Below are 15696 nucleotides of genomic sequence, written 5' to 3' on the forward strand. Positions count from 1 at the left end.
GCTTCATTTTGCCAAAGTATATACTAGAAAAACAAGTGACAATCACATCATGAGGTTGTAACTTGCTTCCTTTGCCAAAGTATTTCAGATTTTTAGCAAACATGAAAAAAATGGCAACAGGGAGCAAGTGACAATCATATCATGAGAATGTTACTTGCTTCTTTTTTGCCAAAGTATTATAGATTTGTACCAAACATAAAAAAATAGGCAAAAGGAAGCAATTGACAATTATATCATAAGGATGTTACTTGCTCCCTTTTGCCGAAGTATTTTAGACTGTGAAGATGTTGACCATCGCGGTGAATACTATGACGATAGGGAAACAATTATTCACTTGTCTCGCGAAGAAGATCGTAGAAAGGTGTACGACGTTTCGCTCGCTACTGCTGAGCTTCGTCAGGTACAATAAGACACGTTGGTGCGTGCACGCAAGTTATAGCGTGTATGCGGACGTGGTAGTGGGCCCGCGGCCGCCGGAGCCGGGTCGGGCAGTGCGCCGCACTGTGTCCGCTGTATGCTGCGTTCATGCGGACCTAGTTGGCAGCACGTTCACTCTGAATATCACACCAAAACTTAATTTTCCTCAACATGCTACTACAGAACTAATCGCATTTCACGTTACATCGCATCAATGATGTAGAGTCTATCTGGAGTGCAGAAAGCTATCTCACCACTCTCAAACTCTTGTAGATAGTACCAAACTATTCGTGGCTTTACTATTTTGAAATCAGTGATGAGATTGCACAGGTGCTGCAAATCTCTCGTGTATTGATCGATACTGACAAGACCCTCCTCGCGCTTCACCCAGGCTACAATGACCGAATCATCTCGACAAACAGCTGGGAAGGCTGTCATGTCCTCCGTCTTCAAGACATTCTTCTTCGTCCCCTCACTATCAAGGCACACGATAGCCGATGGGACTGCCACAATCTGGTTCCTCGTGGTGTGAAAAGAGAATAATTGACAGGGTTTAAATTCACAACTTATTTCCCTAACAGCCTTACCTCCTCGTGGGGTAAATACCTGGATCTTCTTTAGATTGACATAACCCACGTAGATATCATCATCTCTATCCACAGTGAGACCACCAAGTCCTCCTTCATCATAACTCATTGTCTCGAACGCGACGTTAAGCTCCCCCCATTGTGGAGTGTATAATGATATATTGTTGCCTCCATCACGTACAACACTTTCACCATCAGACAGGAATCCAATTCCCCAGACACTGACATCCTTCAGTACGGTCTGCTGTATCTCACCGTCAGGGGAGTAGACATGGATTCCGCCATTCACCGAACCCACTGCCATCTTGCCGTCTGGAGCACAAGTGGCACAGGTCATGCTGTCTTTGCTAGGGAGCTCTACGTCTGCTTTGACATCCCACGTGTAACCACCCAGCTCTCCGAGGCGAAGTTCATTGACCTTCGCTTCTTTACGGAATGAAATCTTTTGAGCTCGTTCTGCCACACCTTTCAGTGATTTGTCGTCAGGATCTTCTCGTTCCAGAAACCTCTTCAAGTTCTCGCATAGCGTGTCATGTGCAAACAAGGCGTCTTTCTCTAGCGGTACCTTCATACCTTTAGCTACCAGCTCTTCCATACCGTTCACGTGACTGAATGTTTGGCGACTCTCTTCCTCCATAGTTTGTAATTCCTTCTCGAATTTTTCAGACAATCGTTTCACTTGACATTTCAGGGTCTCTTTTCTGGTTGACAATAGTTGCATGCATTCCTCGTACGTCTTGTCGATGTCATCATTGAGTCTTCTCATCATGTTTGTTATTTCATCACGCTGTGTCTTTATGAAATCGATATGATTTTCAATGGTTGTTTTCTTTGATTTTGCTCTATCTTGTAACTTCTTGATATTTTGCTTCAAATTCTCCTCATGGATAGCTGCCTCTTCGATCTGATGCCCTGCTTGTAAGTGCCTTACCAACCCGCACTTGCTGCAAATGTACTCCCGACATTTGGTGCAGAAATACTCTTCATCATCGTTAGGATGTTTCTTACATTTCCGTCGCTTCTCAAGAGGAACTTTTCCAGAGAGTACGTCACTCATGGCCACCATTTTGTGATTGGAGACCAGTTTCCAGTTCTTGTGGCCATTCTCACACGATTCACACATGTATTTCCCACAGTCCTGACAGTAGGACACAGCTGGCTGCTTTCCGTCCGTCTCACAAACTGTACAAACTGGATTCTTGGTTTTCACTTCGTCCACGAGAGAATTCACTGGTACGTTTGTTTGTAACTTACTCACATCTCCACTTGGAACTGGCGTTTGTTTCCTGCATACTGGGCATGTTATAGTTTGTCGGCTGGGCTGAGTTTGAAAGATTTGTTGCAGGCAGTCTTTGCAGAAGATGTGAGAACACGTAAGTGATTTAGGTTGGTTAAAAAGTGTCAGGCAGGCAGGACAACTCAGATTCTGGCTGCTGATTTGATGAAACGTTGCCATGGTGTCCCTCTATGTCCTATAATAGCAAAAGAACCACACAGCGGTAAACAGAAATATGAATTCTCATTTATCAAAGACATAGAAAAGTGGATATTCAGTCGAAGCACGATGTTAAAATTGATGCACTCTTAAGATACAACTAAGTAATAAATCAAGCACAATTTAAAAGACGTGTGAATATTGTTTTCATGTTGCTAAGTATAGTTTATATCCGGGTTTCAAAGATTGATTTATGATGGTTCATTTGATTGGAGGAGATCACACTAACTAGTTGTCTGGTGAGAATGTCATTGGGTGGGTAGACTTAGAATAAAGCCGGACACTTGTTCATATCCTGAAGGAACGATAGTCAAAAAAACAACAACAACAACAACACTCATCATATTTTGATTAATACGTATCCGGGCAATTACCCCCCAGAGGGCAACTACCCCCCCCCCCCCCATGCCCCCCCCCCCCCCCCGGCTAAACACTGGTTAGTGGTAAGGTTAAGAGTTAAGATTAGGGTAAGGGTTATGTTTAGGGTTAGGAGTTGGGTTAGGGTTAGGATTAAGTTCAAGATTAGGATTAGGATTAGGGCCAGGGGAAAGGTCCTGGGTAATTGCCCAGGGGGTAATTGCCCTAGACCCCTTTGTGGCACTGAATGAGACTACCCTGCATGCTTTTAAAGGAGACTTGATAAATAAACAAATAAATAAATGAATGAATAAATAAATCAATCAATAAATAAATAAATAAATAAAGTAAAATAAAACACACAAACAAAGAAACACGAAACAAACACACATACACACACACACAAACACACACGCAATAATCATGGATTATTTGTAAAGAAAAAAAATACGTGACAGCTATACATAACATTTAGTAGCTCTCGCATAGTGTGTCAATAATCGTTTCGTATGCTTACCAAGTAGCGGGCTGCACTTCCGGGTTCAAGTTTGCTGATTTCTGTCTGGCTCCGAATCAAATTTAGGCATGAGATCACTTCAATATCTGTTGTTCAGCCTGTAGGAAGGTGTGAACACATGTAAGATTGCATGTGGTCTTACTTTTTACTGGACCCCAGCAAAATCCAGACAGTTTGATTGAGGACAGAGAGATACATTGCGTAGTGCGCACAAAATGGCCGGGCGATTCGTGCAGCTTTAGAGGGGTGTTTGTATACTTTGCGAACTTTCACCTGATCGCTTCCGGGAAGCGGATTTTCCCATATCTCAAACACTGTGTCTAACTGAAATCACAGAACATAATGATTAACCATTACCATAGTATCATTAACACGTCGAGGATATACTTTCCATCAAAAAGCATTACGTGGAATGTATATATGATACTAACATAAAATATAACGTTATTTATTCATATATTTTTTACGTTTTTCATACGCAAGGAATGTTCGTTTATCCGAAAACGAGAACAAGGTGTGTACAAACGAACTTTCGGAATTTCGAAACTTATTTTTGTTTCGGATTGACGAACCTCAGAATTATATTAAACTACAACCAATGATAATTATACATCAAATATCAAAACAGTTATCATGCGATACAGAAGACGGCTCTTGTGTATGGTCCTTCTTCTCTCTCTCTCTCTCTCTCTCTCTCTCTTTCTTTCTCTTTAATGACTACAGTCACATTGTGAATATTTTAAATATTGTGACCTTCCTTGCTGTTTGAACACATTGTCTAAAATTTGATGAAAGCAAAAATATGCAGGAGTCTTCACATACGCCTGCTTGACTGAACATATTATATGTATAATATGCACATTATGGTTATTCTGTTTTATACTGGGGGTAGATTGGTAGGTTAAAAACATGATGAATTTAGTTCACCTAATTCAAGCATGATTTCTTTTTTTAGTTGCTGCAGGTTTTGGGAAATGTATTCTCAAGGGAGTGTCAGGAAATTTCTATAATGAAGCAGATATTGATTAATTTGACCAAGCTGATCAAATTTGATGTAATTTTTCGATATTGAATATGATCAGCAAAAAAGAAAAAAGAATAAGGTATGTTTTAAAGAAAAAGAAGGTGATTCAGCAATTGGCTTCATTAAGTTGATCAAGATGGCTTTTTCTGAGAGTCATGTAGAATTTGATGTAATTTCTTTTATACATGGTATAATCTAAAAGAAACCCAAAACAATCCAGAATATTATTATGTTGGGAAAAAAAATGACTTATCAGCACAAGAGAGAATACGGCTGCTTATTTTTGTTCATATTAATTTCGTTGCTAACATGGAACTGATATTGAATGAAATTCAAATAAAGAATATCATGAAACAAAAAAGTGGTTGTGTGTGTTTGCGTATAAGCGTGTGTGTGTGTACGTGTATGTATGTGTGTATGGTCATGCATGAAAGACGTTTGGTGTGATACTTACCTGTGAACAGCAGTCAAAATCATGGTGTCTTGATGCTTAGAAAATGACGCATGAAGAAAAGATGATTTCATCAAATCCCAGGCTCATATAGAAACAATACTGATAAAAGACACTACTTGACTTTTTTTCTTTTAAATACATCGCTTTTTATCTCCTTTTCTTTCTAGTCTACCCCCCCCCCCCCTCTCTCTCTCACTGCTGAAAGAACTCAATTATATTTATAGTTGTTTTGCACATGCAAAAAAACTCGTTTATTTTTGAAGACTTCCACCACCTGGCTGAATACTTACATTATTATAATCGATTCTCAACAGATGACGACTTCTGTATCGTTTCGCTATTTCTCTCTTTTTCTCTTTTTCTCTCTCTCTTTCTGTCAATGTACGTATCTATACATCTATCTATATTTCTCTCATACAGCCTGTTAATGACTCTTATTCCTCTTGAAAACTAATATGATATTCCCAGGGCTCTCGGAAGTGGTTTGACTTCATACACACCTTTCGTTGTAATTCCGCGTCTTGGGGGAGTTAACGAGAGTGCGCTCGTGTGGAATTCGCGGACACAAGGGACAAAAAATTACAGTAACAGATTCTACAATGTCTGTTTCTGATCTTTTCCCCTTTTTTGACAATTTCAATCTTCGGGAAGACACAGCAACAACAAAATGACAAGAAAAAGCAAGTTAAAGTCATCACAGATTTTTCCGTTGGTTCATGGAATATGGCAAGCGACTTCCAATTATTGGAAAACGAGGAACACAATGTTTAAAGAGTTAAAACCGATGTATTCATTTGCACCAACTCGAATTATTTAAGGCAGAAAGGGTGGAAAAGCAAAATAACTAATTGAACAGTAAGTTGGTCCAATATTTTTATCGTTATGTTACCGGCGCAGTTTCATTAAGTATACTATTTAAATTTATCTCTATTCATTTCAATGATGACTTAATATACAAACTGTACTTTGAAAATGACCTTTATCTGTTTTTGTACTTAACTCTTCATTTCATTGTAACTCAATTTGGAAATAGCAGCGAAAATAGAGACCATCATTCGTAAACGTTTCTCGGCACTCACAAGGCGCTGATGGCTATAAGGCAACAAATAGTATACGTCAATTTGCTTTTATGTCCTAATCAAGACAGTTGTGTCATCATTATTATGTCACATGGAATGTACCAGCTATTTTCATCATGAAATGGAAATTGAAGAAATTAGATTTTACTCCAAACGTAGAAGCAAGACGCAGGATGTGTCTACAGAGATTTAATGTATCCATAGACACTGGTGTATTTGCTGTGTGTAGTGTACGGAGTAAGTAGTTACATACTAGTACTCAGATGCAATAGACATGAACTTCACTCGATCGTAGTTGGGAGGATAAGTGATATTTATTGGAGAATCTTTCTGATATAAAACATGAATATACAAGCAGTTGCACAGAGGTGTGATCGTGTTAATGCTAGGATGAGGGACGAGGTGTAGTGGTCAGTCTTACTTGGAAAGTGGTCAACGATATTTATGTGAGATCGTTGATCAAGAGGAAGTGATGGACAGTCATGGCAGAATGTGTGCTGGCGTGAGATTGACGAAGATTGAGAGGGGAAAAAGGACATAGGTGGCGTAATTATGATTGAATCATACCGTTCAGTGGTCAGTGGAGATTACACCAGGGCCCTGTTTCATAAGGCTGTTGGTAAAGTTATGCACGATCAGTGTGTGGGACTTTGTATTGGTTTGATGATGCACGGTCATAAATGCAATATAACATCTAAATCATGTTACATTAATTTCTAATCACAGTATAATTAGTCCACCCAATTTCTCATTTTGTCTTGACTAGCGTGATAATATCATCATTATGTTAAGCGAGCTGTACAGAACAAAAATACAACAGAATAATCATACAATGAAGATAATCCATAATTATTAAAAGATACAAAAATAAGACAACAAACCAAGAAAAAAAAACACTGTAAAAAAAGAGTCACGTAGTATAAGTACAGACAGATGATAAAACAAACAAACAACATATGACAAGGGAGTGATAAACGGTAATTACTGACCGTGTTTCAGAGAGAGAAGTTAAGAGGGCAGAGAAAAAGACGGCACATAATGAATGTAAGGCGGTATGGATGGATGTACAGATTTCTTTTGTTTAAGACAATTGGGAAGACATGGAAAATTGCAACGAAACACTTAAACTTTGTTTAGACAAAAATCAATACAAGCACGTAAATGCACTAAGGTAACATCTAAATTATGTATCATTAATGTCTAATCACAACAAAATTAGTCCTCAGAAGTTCGCATTTTGTCTTGACTAGCGTGATAAGCGAGCTGTACAGGAATGATCTATATGATGCTAATTATCAACATTGATGGGTACGAACAAAGTTTACTACCAGCAATAAACAACATGCTTTTATCTACGATAAAAGTGATACTAGTTACATTTTATATACAATAGTTGACCCATACATTTTCCAAGATCAACATACATGACATATGAGTTTCAATTTTTTCATTTTCATTTCATTTCATTTTCGACTACGCAAAATATTTTATACACAAAATAACACAGTATCAATACAATGTATAGTAGCAAAGAAAAATACGTGAAATTAACAATACTATAAGCATCATAAAAGCAGATGAATTAAATCAAAGTTAAAGTTTCAGGAAAATGGAGGAGACATAGAGACACTTCCCCTCGTGGACAAAATAAGCCTAGCAGAGTTTACTTATTCAACCATGGTATAAAGCTTGCTATCAGGTAAAAGCTGTTTTTCTGCAAGGCCGTGAAATGATAACAAAACATAGAAATTATACAACGAAGTGAATCCAAGTTTAAAGATACAAAATTAAGACAAAAAACAAGAAAAAACACAAATAAAGAGTCACGTAGAATAAGTACAGACATTTCAGTCCTCACACAAAATCAATGTGTGCGACTTTGTGTTGGTTTTGAGATGCACGGTCATAAATGCACTGTAACTTCTAAATCATGTATCATTAATTTCTAATCACAGTATTAGTTCACAGGAATTCTCATTTTTCAATTTCAATTTCAATTTCAATTTATTTTCATACTTCTCAATGAAGGAATGTACATCAAATATAATAAAAACATAGTGAATCATAATATCCGGCTTGGTTGTACAGTAAATTAATGTAAGAATAGAAAACATATAGTGGTCAATCATCGTACGTTTGGTTCTATGTATAACGCTAAAGAAATATGACGGAACCTACTTAAAAGCGAGCTTGTTAAGCATTTTGTTAAGCAAATTTTGTCTTGACTAGAGTGATTATATCATCACCATGTTTAGTCTGCTGTACAGGTATTAACTAAGATGCTAATTGAGTATATGAATATAAGAACGACCCAAGTCCATAGATGACCATTTCAAGTAAACTTAAAAAAAACTTCATATTTTTTTTTATTTGTCCAATAATATTCTATTTAACTGTGATGGGAAGGCAACATTGTATATACAATTTAGAACATATTATATTATTATGACGATTAATATTTACATTGATTGTGGAGAGGCCATTTTGTGTGATGGACTTGGGTCGTTCTTTGATTCATAAGATTATGGACTTGGGTCGTTCTTTGATTCATATACATGATATTCTGCTATAGAGATGAAGGACGAGAGAGGGCGCTATAATATGAATGTAAGAACGACCCAAGTCCTTCATGTTTACATTCATATAAGATTTAACTCATTTATTTCAGGCACTTCCGGGGGTAATTAGGATTTATCATTTATACACAAGATGAGTCCATGCATAAGCTACAATTTTCCATGTCAAACTAAATTTGGCCAAAAATTGGACTTGGGTCGTTCTTATATTCATATACTCAATTGTTAACATTGATGGTTACTAACAAAATCTACTACCAGCAATAAACAACGTGCTGTTATCTAACATAAAAGTGATACTACATACATTGTATATACAATAGTTGACCCACACATTTTCCAAGATCAACATATGAGTTTCAATTTTTTCTCTTCATTTCATTTCATTTCCAACAAAGCAAAATATTTCTATACAAAAATTAACACAGTATCAATACAATACGTATATAGTAACAAAGAAAAATACGTGTAAGTAACAATATTACCCATCATAAAAGCAGATGAAATTAAATTGAAATTAAAGTTGCATGAAATGGAGGAGACGATGAGACATTTCTCCTCGTGGACAAAATTAAACTGAGCAGACTTTATCTATTTTACCATGGTATAAAGCATGCTATCAGGTAAAAGCTGTTTTTCTGCAAGGCCGTGAAATGATAACAAAACATACAAATTATACAACGAAGTGAATCCAAGTTAAAAGATAAAAAATTAAGACAAAAAAAACAAGAAAGAAATTTGCAAAAAAAGGAGAGTCATGTAGTCTAAGTACAGACATTTCATTCCTTTCCTCACACAAGATCATTAATTGCGACATTGTGTTGGTTTTGTGATACACAGTCTTAAATGCACTATACCATCTTAATCATGTACATGTATCATTAATTTCTAATCACAGTATAACTAGTCCACAGAAGTTTTCATTTTGTCTTGACTAGCGGGATGATATCATCATCATATTCAGCGTGCTGTACAGGAATGAACTACGATGCTGATTATTAACATTGATGGGTACGAACAAGTCTACTACCAGCAAAAAACAAGATGCTGTTATCTGTGATAAAAGTGACACTACATTTTATATAATACAATAGTTGACCCAAATACTTTCAAAGATCAACATATGAGTTGAGCTGAGTTTAAAAAAGCTTGCTATCAGCTATATATGCTGGGGGTTTTTTTTCAGCAAGGTGGTGAAATTATAGCACGTGGAACAAAAATGCAACACAGAAATCAAACAATGAAGATGATCCAAGTTAAAAGCTAACAAACTAAGAAAAAAACGCTGTAACAACAAAACAAAAAGAGTCACGTAGTTAAGTACAGACAGATGATAAAACAAACAAACAACATATGACAAGGGAGTGAGAAACGGTAATTACTAACCGTGCTTCAGAGAGAGAAGTAAAGAGGGCACAGAAAAAGGCTGCACATAATAAATGTAACGAGGTATGGATGGATTTCCAGATTTCTTTTGTTTAAGACAATTGGGAAGACGTGGAAAATCGCAACGAAACACTTAAACTTCGTTTAGACAAAAATCAATACAAGCAAAGTAAATGCGCTAATGTAACATCTAAATCATGTATTATTAATTTCTAATCACAGTATAATTAGTCCACAGAAGTTCGCATTCTGTTTTGACTAGCGGGATAATATCATCATTATGTTAAGCGAGCTGTACAGGAATTAACTATACAATGCTAATTATTAACATGGATGGGTACGAACAAAGTCTACTACTACCAGCAATAAATAACATGCTGTTATCTATGATAAAAGTGATAATACATAGTATATACAATAGTTGACCCACTCATTTTCCAAGATCAACATGCATGACATATGAGTTTCATTTTGTTTTCATTTTCATTCCATTTCATTTTCAACAACGCAAAATATTTTTGTACACAAAATAACTCAGTACAATACGCTCAATACAATGTAGTAACAAAGACAAACACGTGATATTAACAATACTATAAGCATCATAAAAGCAGGTGAATAAGATTGAATTAAAGTTTTAGGAAATGGAGGAGACATTAAGACATTTCCCCTCGTGGACAAAATAAGCTGAGCAGAGTTTATTTATTTAACCATGGTATAAAGCTTGCTATCAGATAAAGGCTGTTTTTCAGCAAGGCCGTGATATGATAACAAAAGAAAGAAATCATACAATGAAGTGAATCCAAATTAAAAGATACAAAATTAAGACAAAAATCAAAGGAAAAAACACTGCACAAAAAAAAAGAGCCACGCAGTATAAGATCAGACAGATGATAAAACAAACAAACAAACAAACAACATATGACAAGGTAGTGACAAACGGTAATTACTGACCATAAAAAATTATAAATAAGGTCGATAAGTTACAAAGGAAATGTGAGAAAATCCTTTTAAGAATGCGGTAATTGACGCTATAAAATGGATCTTGTTTCTGTTGGTCATATGAAATTTCATATGAAGTCATTTACATTTTCTAAAGCTATGACTCATTGAATGGGTGAAATTGGTCTCAGTCCTACCTTGTCGATTTGGTTAGGCAATAAATCGTAGACATTAATCAAACATTTTTTTTTTTTACTTCTTTTAATGTACAAAGGACTATATCAAGACACTTCAGTTAATCTCTGTCCTCTTAATGTTATTCATTTGCAGCTTCTCGCTCATATTTGGTGCACCACAATATCAGCGATTCATCACCTCAAACTCCTCCGTAACAAGTGACGTCAGTTTATTTACAAAAAGGAAAATGAGCTATTGCAGACATCAGAAAGTACAGAACATTTGCAACTTAAAATACGCAAGAAAATGAACATGAAGAGAAAAAGAGGGAGAGAGAGAGAGAGAGAGATAGGGAGAAGCCGATACAGATTTGGAATGGTTGTTTGCTAAGCGAAACATGATAAAGAATGATCAGACATACATTGATTTCGTTTGAATGATCTTCTGTGCAACCATTTCATCAAAATTCTTGTAGAATTCTCTAAAATACTCTCTTCCACCAAAGCAGTCTTTTGGTTTGTTTATTTGTCTGTTTTTTTCGGTGCAAAGCAAAATAAATCTCATCCCTTCCTAATAACAGAAAAATCTGCTTTTCTTACTTTTTCTTATTTATGTCTTAGTTACGTCAGTGTAGAGCAATTTGTCAATCAGTTGCAACAGCTACTTTGTTTTAAAATGGAGATGGATTTTATTGTCACTGTTCCCAAGCTGATAAAGGCAGCGTGTTTGCATGCGATAAGTTTCGGATCCATTATATGAAATATTTTCTGAATGCCGATGAAGCAGAAAATCGCTGTTCATTCTCATATTATTGTTCTAGTCCCAATATGCGATGTGACTTTCTGGATTAAAAAAACGCAGCTACCCTTATACCAGTCACATAAAATAATACCTAAAATATAACCTCTATAGCTCATTGAGCACACTAACATATAAATACAAACAGAGCACAGGGCAAAATAATATGATTCAATATCACGAATGATTGCATATAAAGTTCTCCTCCTTTTAGATCAAACATGGCAATGTATATCAAAGGCAAACTAGGGAATTGAGGATACTTGTTTGCTTGGCAACGTCTAGACTATTTGAAATATTATTGTGATATCTGGTGTTGAGCAGTGTTAACTGCAAGAATAAATTGCCTAATTTACATTAACAATATTGAATAATACTGTTCACTTGGGCAGACCCATTTCTGTCGCTTTTCAGGTTTTCTGTTTCAGTATTTGTCACAGCGCACCTTGAACCCGATACCAAGCTATGTTTGTCTGTTAGTTATAACATAGTTAGCTGAAAAGCAAAGCAAGGTGTTATGGGTTGCATTTTAGGTTGTCATGAAACTGAGCCTTATGTAACAATTCATCAAACGAACGTTTGTTTGTTTATTTAATCACACTGCATTTCATTTCGGTAATGTTAATATTGTTATATATAAAATGGAGCTCGAAAACCGAAATCATGAATATTGTGATTTCCTTGTGAATATAATTATGATGGTCAGACCTGTGATACTCAAAGTGGAGTAAACTACGATGACACTTACAATTATCATGCTGTTTGTTTAGAGCCCACTGAGGGACGCTCATATTCAAACATATACAGAGTTTCGTCGCAAAATGGGGTAAGTGGCAATTCTAAAAAGTAATGATAATAAATGAAGTAAGCCCATAATCATCTCACATAGCAAAATCAAAACTTTCCAGGGAAACCTTACATGTAAATTTAAAAGAAATGAAGTAATGGTGTGAAATTATGACTTATATTCCTTTAATTGTTTTTTACCAGGTTTAATCGTAAAAATTTCAACTTTAACAAGAATGTAGTTAGTTCGTTTTGCGACAAAACTCTTCAAATAAATAACACGGAACAATTCAACCAGGTGTATAAGTCTGTGTTCACTTAGAATATCGCACCAAAGAATTCATTTTCCTCAACATGCTACTACAGAACTAATCGCATCTCACGTTACATCGCATCAATGATGTAAAGTCTCTCTTGAGTGCAGAGAGCTATCTCTCCACTCTCAAACTCTTGTAGATAGTACCAAACTATTCGTGGCTTTACTACATGTATTTTGAAATCAGTGATGAGATTGCACAGGTGCTGCAAATCTCTCGTGTATCGATCGATACTGACAAGACCCTTCTTTCGCTTCACCCAGGCTACAATGACCGAATCATCTCGACACACAGCTGGGAAGGCATCCATACCCTCCTTCATCAAGACATTCTCCTTCTTCCCCTGGCTATCGAGGCAGACAACAGGTGATCTGTCTGTCAGTATCAGTTTGCCCGTGGTGTGAAAGGAAAATAATTGCTGGGGACAATATCCATCACATGTTATTTCCCTGACTGCCTTACCACCCTGTTTGGTAAATACCTGGATCTTTTTGGAGTCCCAATAACCCACGTAGATATCATCATCTGTATCCACAGTGAGTCCACCAATCCCTCCTTCATATTTACCAATCGTCTCAAACGTGACGTCAAGCTTTTCCCACCGAGGAGTGTAGAGTGACATTTTGCCGTATATATCACGTACAACACTCAAACCATCAGACAGGAATCCAATTCCCCGGACACTGTCATCCTGCAGCACGGTCTGCTGTAACTCACCGTCAGTGGAGTAGAGATGGATTCTGCCTTCCAACGAACCCACTGCCATCTTACCGTCTGGAGCACGAACGGCACAGGTCATGCAGTCTATGCTAGGGAGCTGTACGTCTGCCTTGACATCCCACGTGTAACCTCCCAGCTCTCCAAGACGAAGTTCATTGACCTTCGCTTCTTTACGGAATGAAATCTTTTGAGCTCGTTCTACCACACCTTTCGGTGATTGGTCGTCAGGATTATCTCGTTCCAGAAATCTCTTCAAGTTCTCGCATAGCGTGTCGTGTGCAAACAAGGCGTCTTTCTCTAGCGGTACCTTCATACCGTTAGTTACCAGCTCTTCCATAGCATTCACGTGACTGACAGTTTGGCGACTCTCTTCCTTCATAGTTTGTAATTCCTTCTCGAATTTTTCAGACAATCGTTTCACTTGACATTTCAGGGTCTCTTTTCTGGTTGACAATAGTTTCATGTACTCCTCGTATGTCTTGTCGATGTCATCATTGAGCCTTCTCATCATGTTTGTTATTTCATCACGCTGTGTCTTTATGAAATCGATATGATTTTCAATGGTTGTTTTCTTTGATTTTGCTCTATCTTGTAACTTCTTGATATTTTCCCTCAAATTCTCCTCATGGATAGCTGCCTCTTCGATCTGATGCCCTGCTTGTAAGTGCCTTACCAACCCGCACTTGCTGCAAATGTACTCCCGACATTTGGTGCAGAAATACTCTTCATCATCGTTAGGATGTTTCTTACACTTCCGTCGGCTCTCAAGAGGAATTTTTCCAGAGAGTACGTCACTCATGGGCACCACTTTGTGATTGGAGACCAGTTTCCAGTTCTTGTGGCCTTTCTCACACGATTCACACATGTATTTCCCACAGTCATGACAGTAGGACACAGCTGGCTGCTTTCCGTCCGTCTCACAAACTGTACAAATTGGATTCTTGGTTTTCACTTCGTCCACGAGAGAATTCACTGGTACATTTGTTTGTAACTTACTCACATCTCCACTTGGAACGGGCGTTTCTTTCCTGCATATGGGACATGCTATATTTTTTCGGCTGGACTGAGTTTGAAAGATTTGTTGCAAGCAGTCTTTGCAGAAGATGTGAGAACACATCAGTGATTTAGGTTGGACGAAAAGTGTCAGGCAGATAGGACACTCCAGGTTCTGGCTGCTGATTTGATGAAACGTTGCCATGGTGTCCCTCTATGTCCTATAATAGCAAAAGAATCACACAGCGGTAAACAGAAATATGAATTCTCATTTATCAAAGACATAGAAAAGTGGATATTCAGTCGAAGCACGATGTTAAAATTGATGCACTCTTAAGATACAACTAAGTAATAAATGAAGCACAATTTAAAAGACGTGTGAATATTGTTATCAGGTTGCTAAGTATAGTTTATATCCGGGTTTCAAAGATTGATTTATGATGGTTCATTTGATTGGAGGAGATCACAGTAACTAGTTGTCTGGTGAGAATATCATGGGATGGGTAGACTTAGAATAAAGTTGGACACTTGTTCATATCCTGCAGGAACGATAGTTAAAAAAAAAAAAAACACTCTTCATATTTTGATTAATACGTATCCGGGCAATTACCCCCAGAGGGCAACTAACCCCCCCCCCCCCCCCCGGCTAAACACTGGTTAGTCGTAAGGTTAAGAGTTAAGATTAGGGTAAGGGTTATGTTTAGGGTTAGGAGCTGGGTTAGGGATAGGATTAAGTTTTAGGATTAGGATTAGGGCCAGGGGAAAGGTCCGGGGTAATTGCCCAGGGGGTAATTGCCCTGGACCCCTTTGTGGCACTGAATGAGACTACCCTGCATGCTTTTAAAGGATACTTGCTAAATAAACAAATAAATAAATAAATAAAGTAAAATAAAACACACAAACAAAGAAACACGAAACACACACACACACACACACCCGCAATGATCATGGATTATTTGCAAAAAAGAAAAAAATACGTGACAGGCATGCACAATATTCAGTAGTGCTCGCAAAGTGTGTCGATATCGTGTCGTATGCTTACCAAGTATCAAGTAGCTAGCTGCACTTCCG

At 37.3% G+C, this 15696-nt stretch overlaps 2 protein-coding genes across 2 annotated transcripts; both read right to left on the reverse strand.

Annotated features, from left to right (window-relative positions):
• Nucleotides 1-618: 618 nt before the first annotated feature.
• LOC140244481 (uncharacterized) lies at nt 619-2460 on the reverse strand. Its single transcript, XM_072324114.1, has one exon. The coding sequence runs from the start codon at nt 2458-2460 to the stop codon at nt 619-621; it is 1842 nt and encodes a 613-aa protein (XP_072180215.1).
• Nucleotides 2461-12979: 10519 nt separating this feature from the next.
• On the reverse strand, nt 12980-14830 carry LOC140244482 (uncharacterized). Its single transcript, XM_072324115.1, has one exon. It carries the CDS (start codon nt 14828-14830, stop codon nt 12980-12982), a length of 1851 nt encoding a protein of 616 aa, XP_072180216.1.
• Nucleotides 14831-15696: the final 866 nt, after the last annotated feature.

The sequence above is a fragment of the Diadema setosum genome, chromosome 21 (genome assembly GCF_964275005.1).
Source record: "Diadema setosum chromosome 21, eeDiaSeto1, whole genome shotgun sequence".
Taxonomy (NCBI): Eukaryota; Metazoa; Echinodermata; class Echinoidea; order Diadematoida; family Diadematidae; genus Diadema; species Diadema setosum.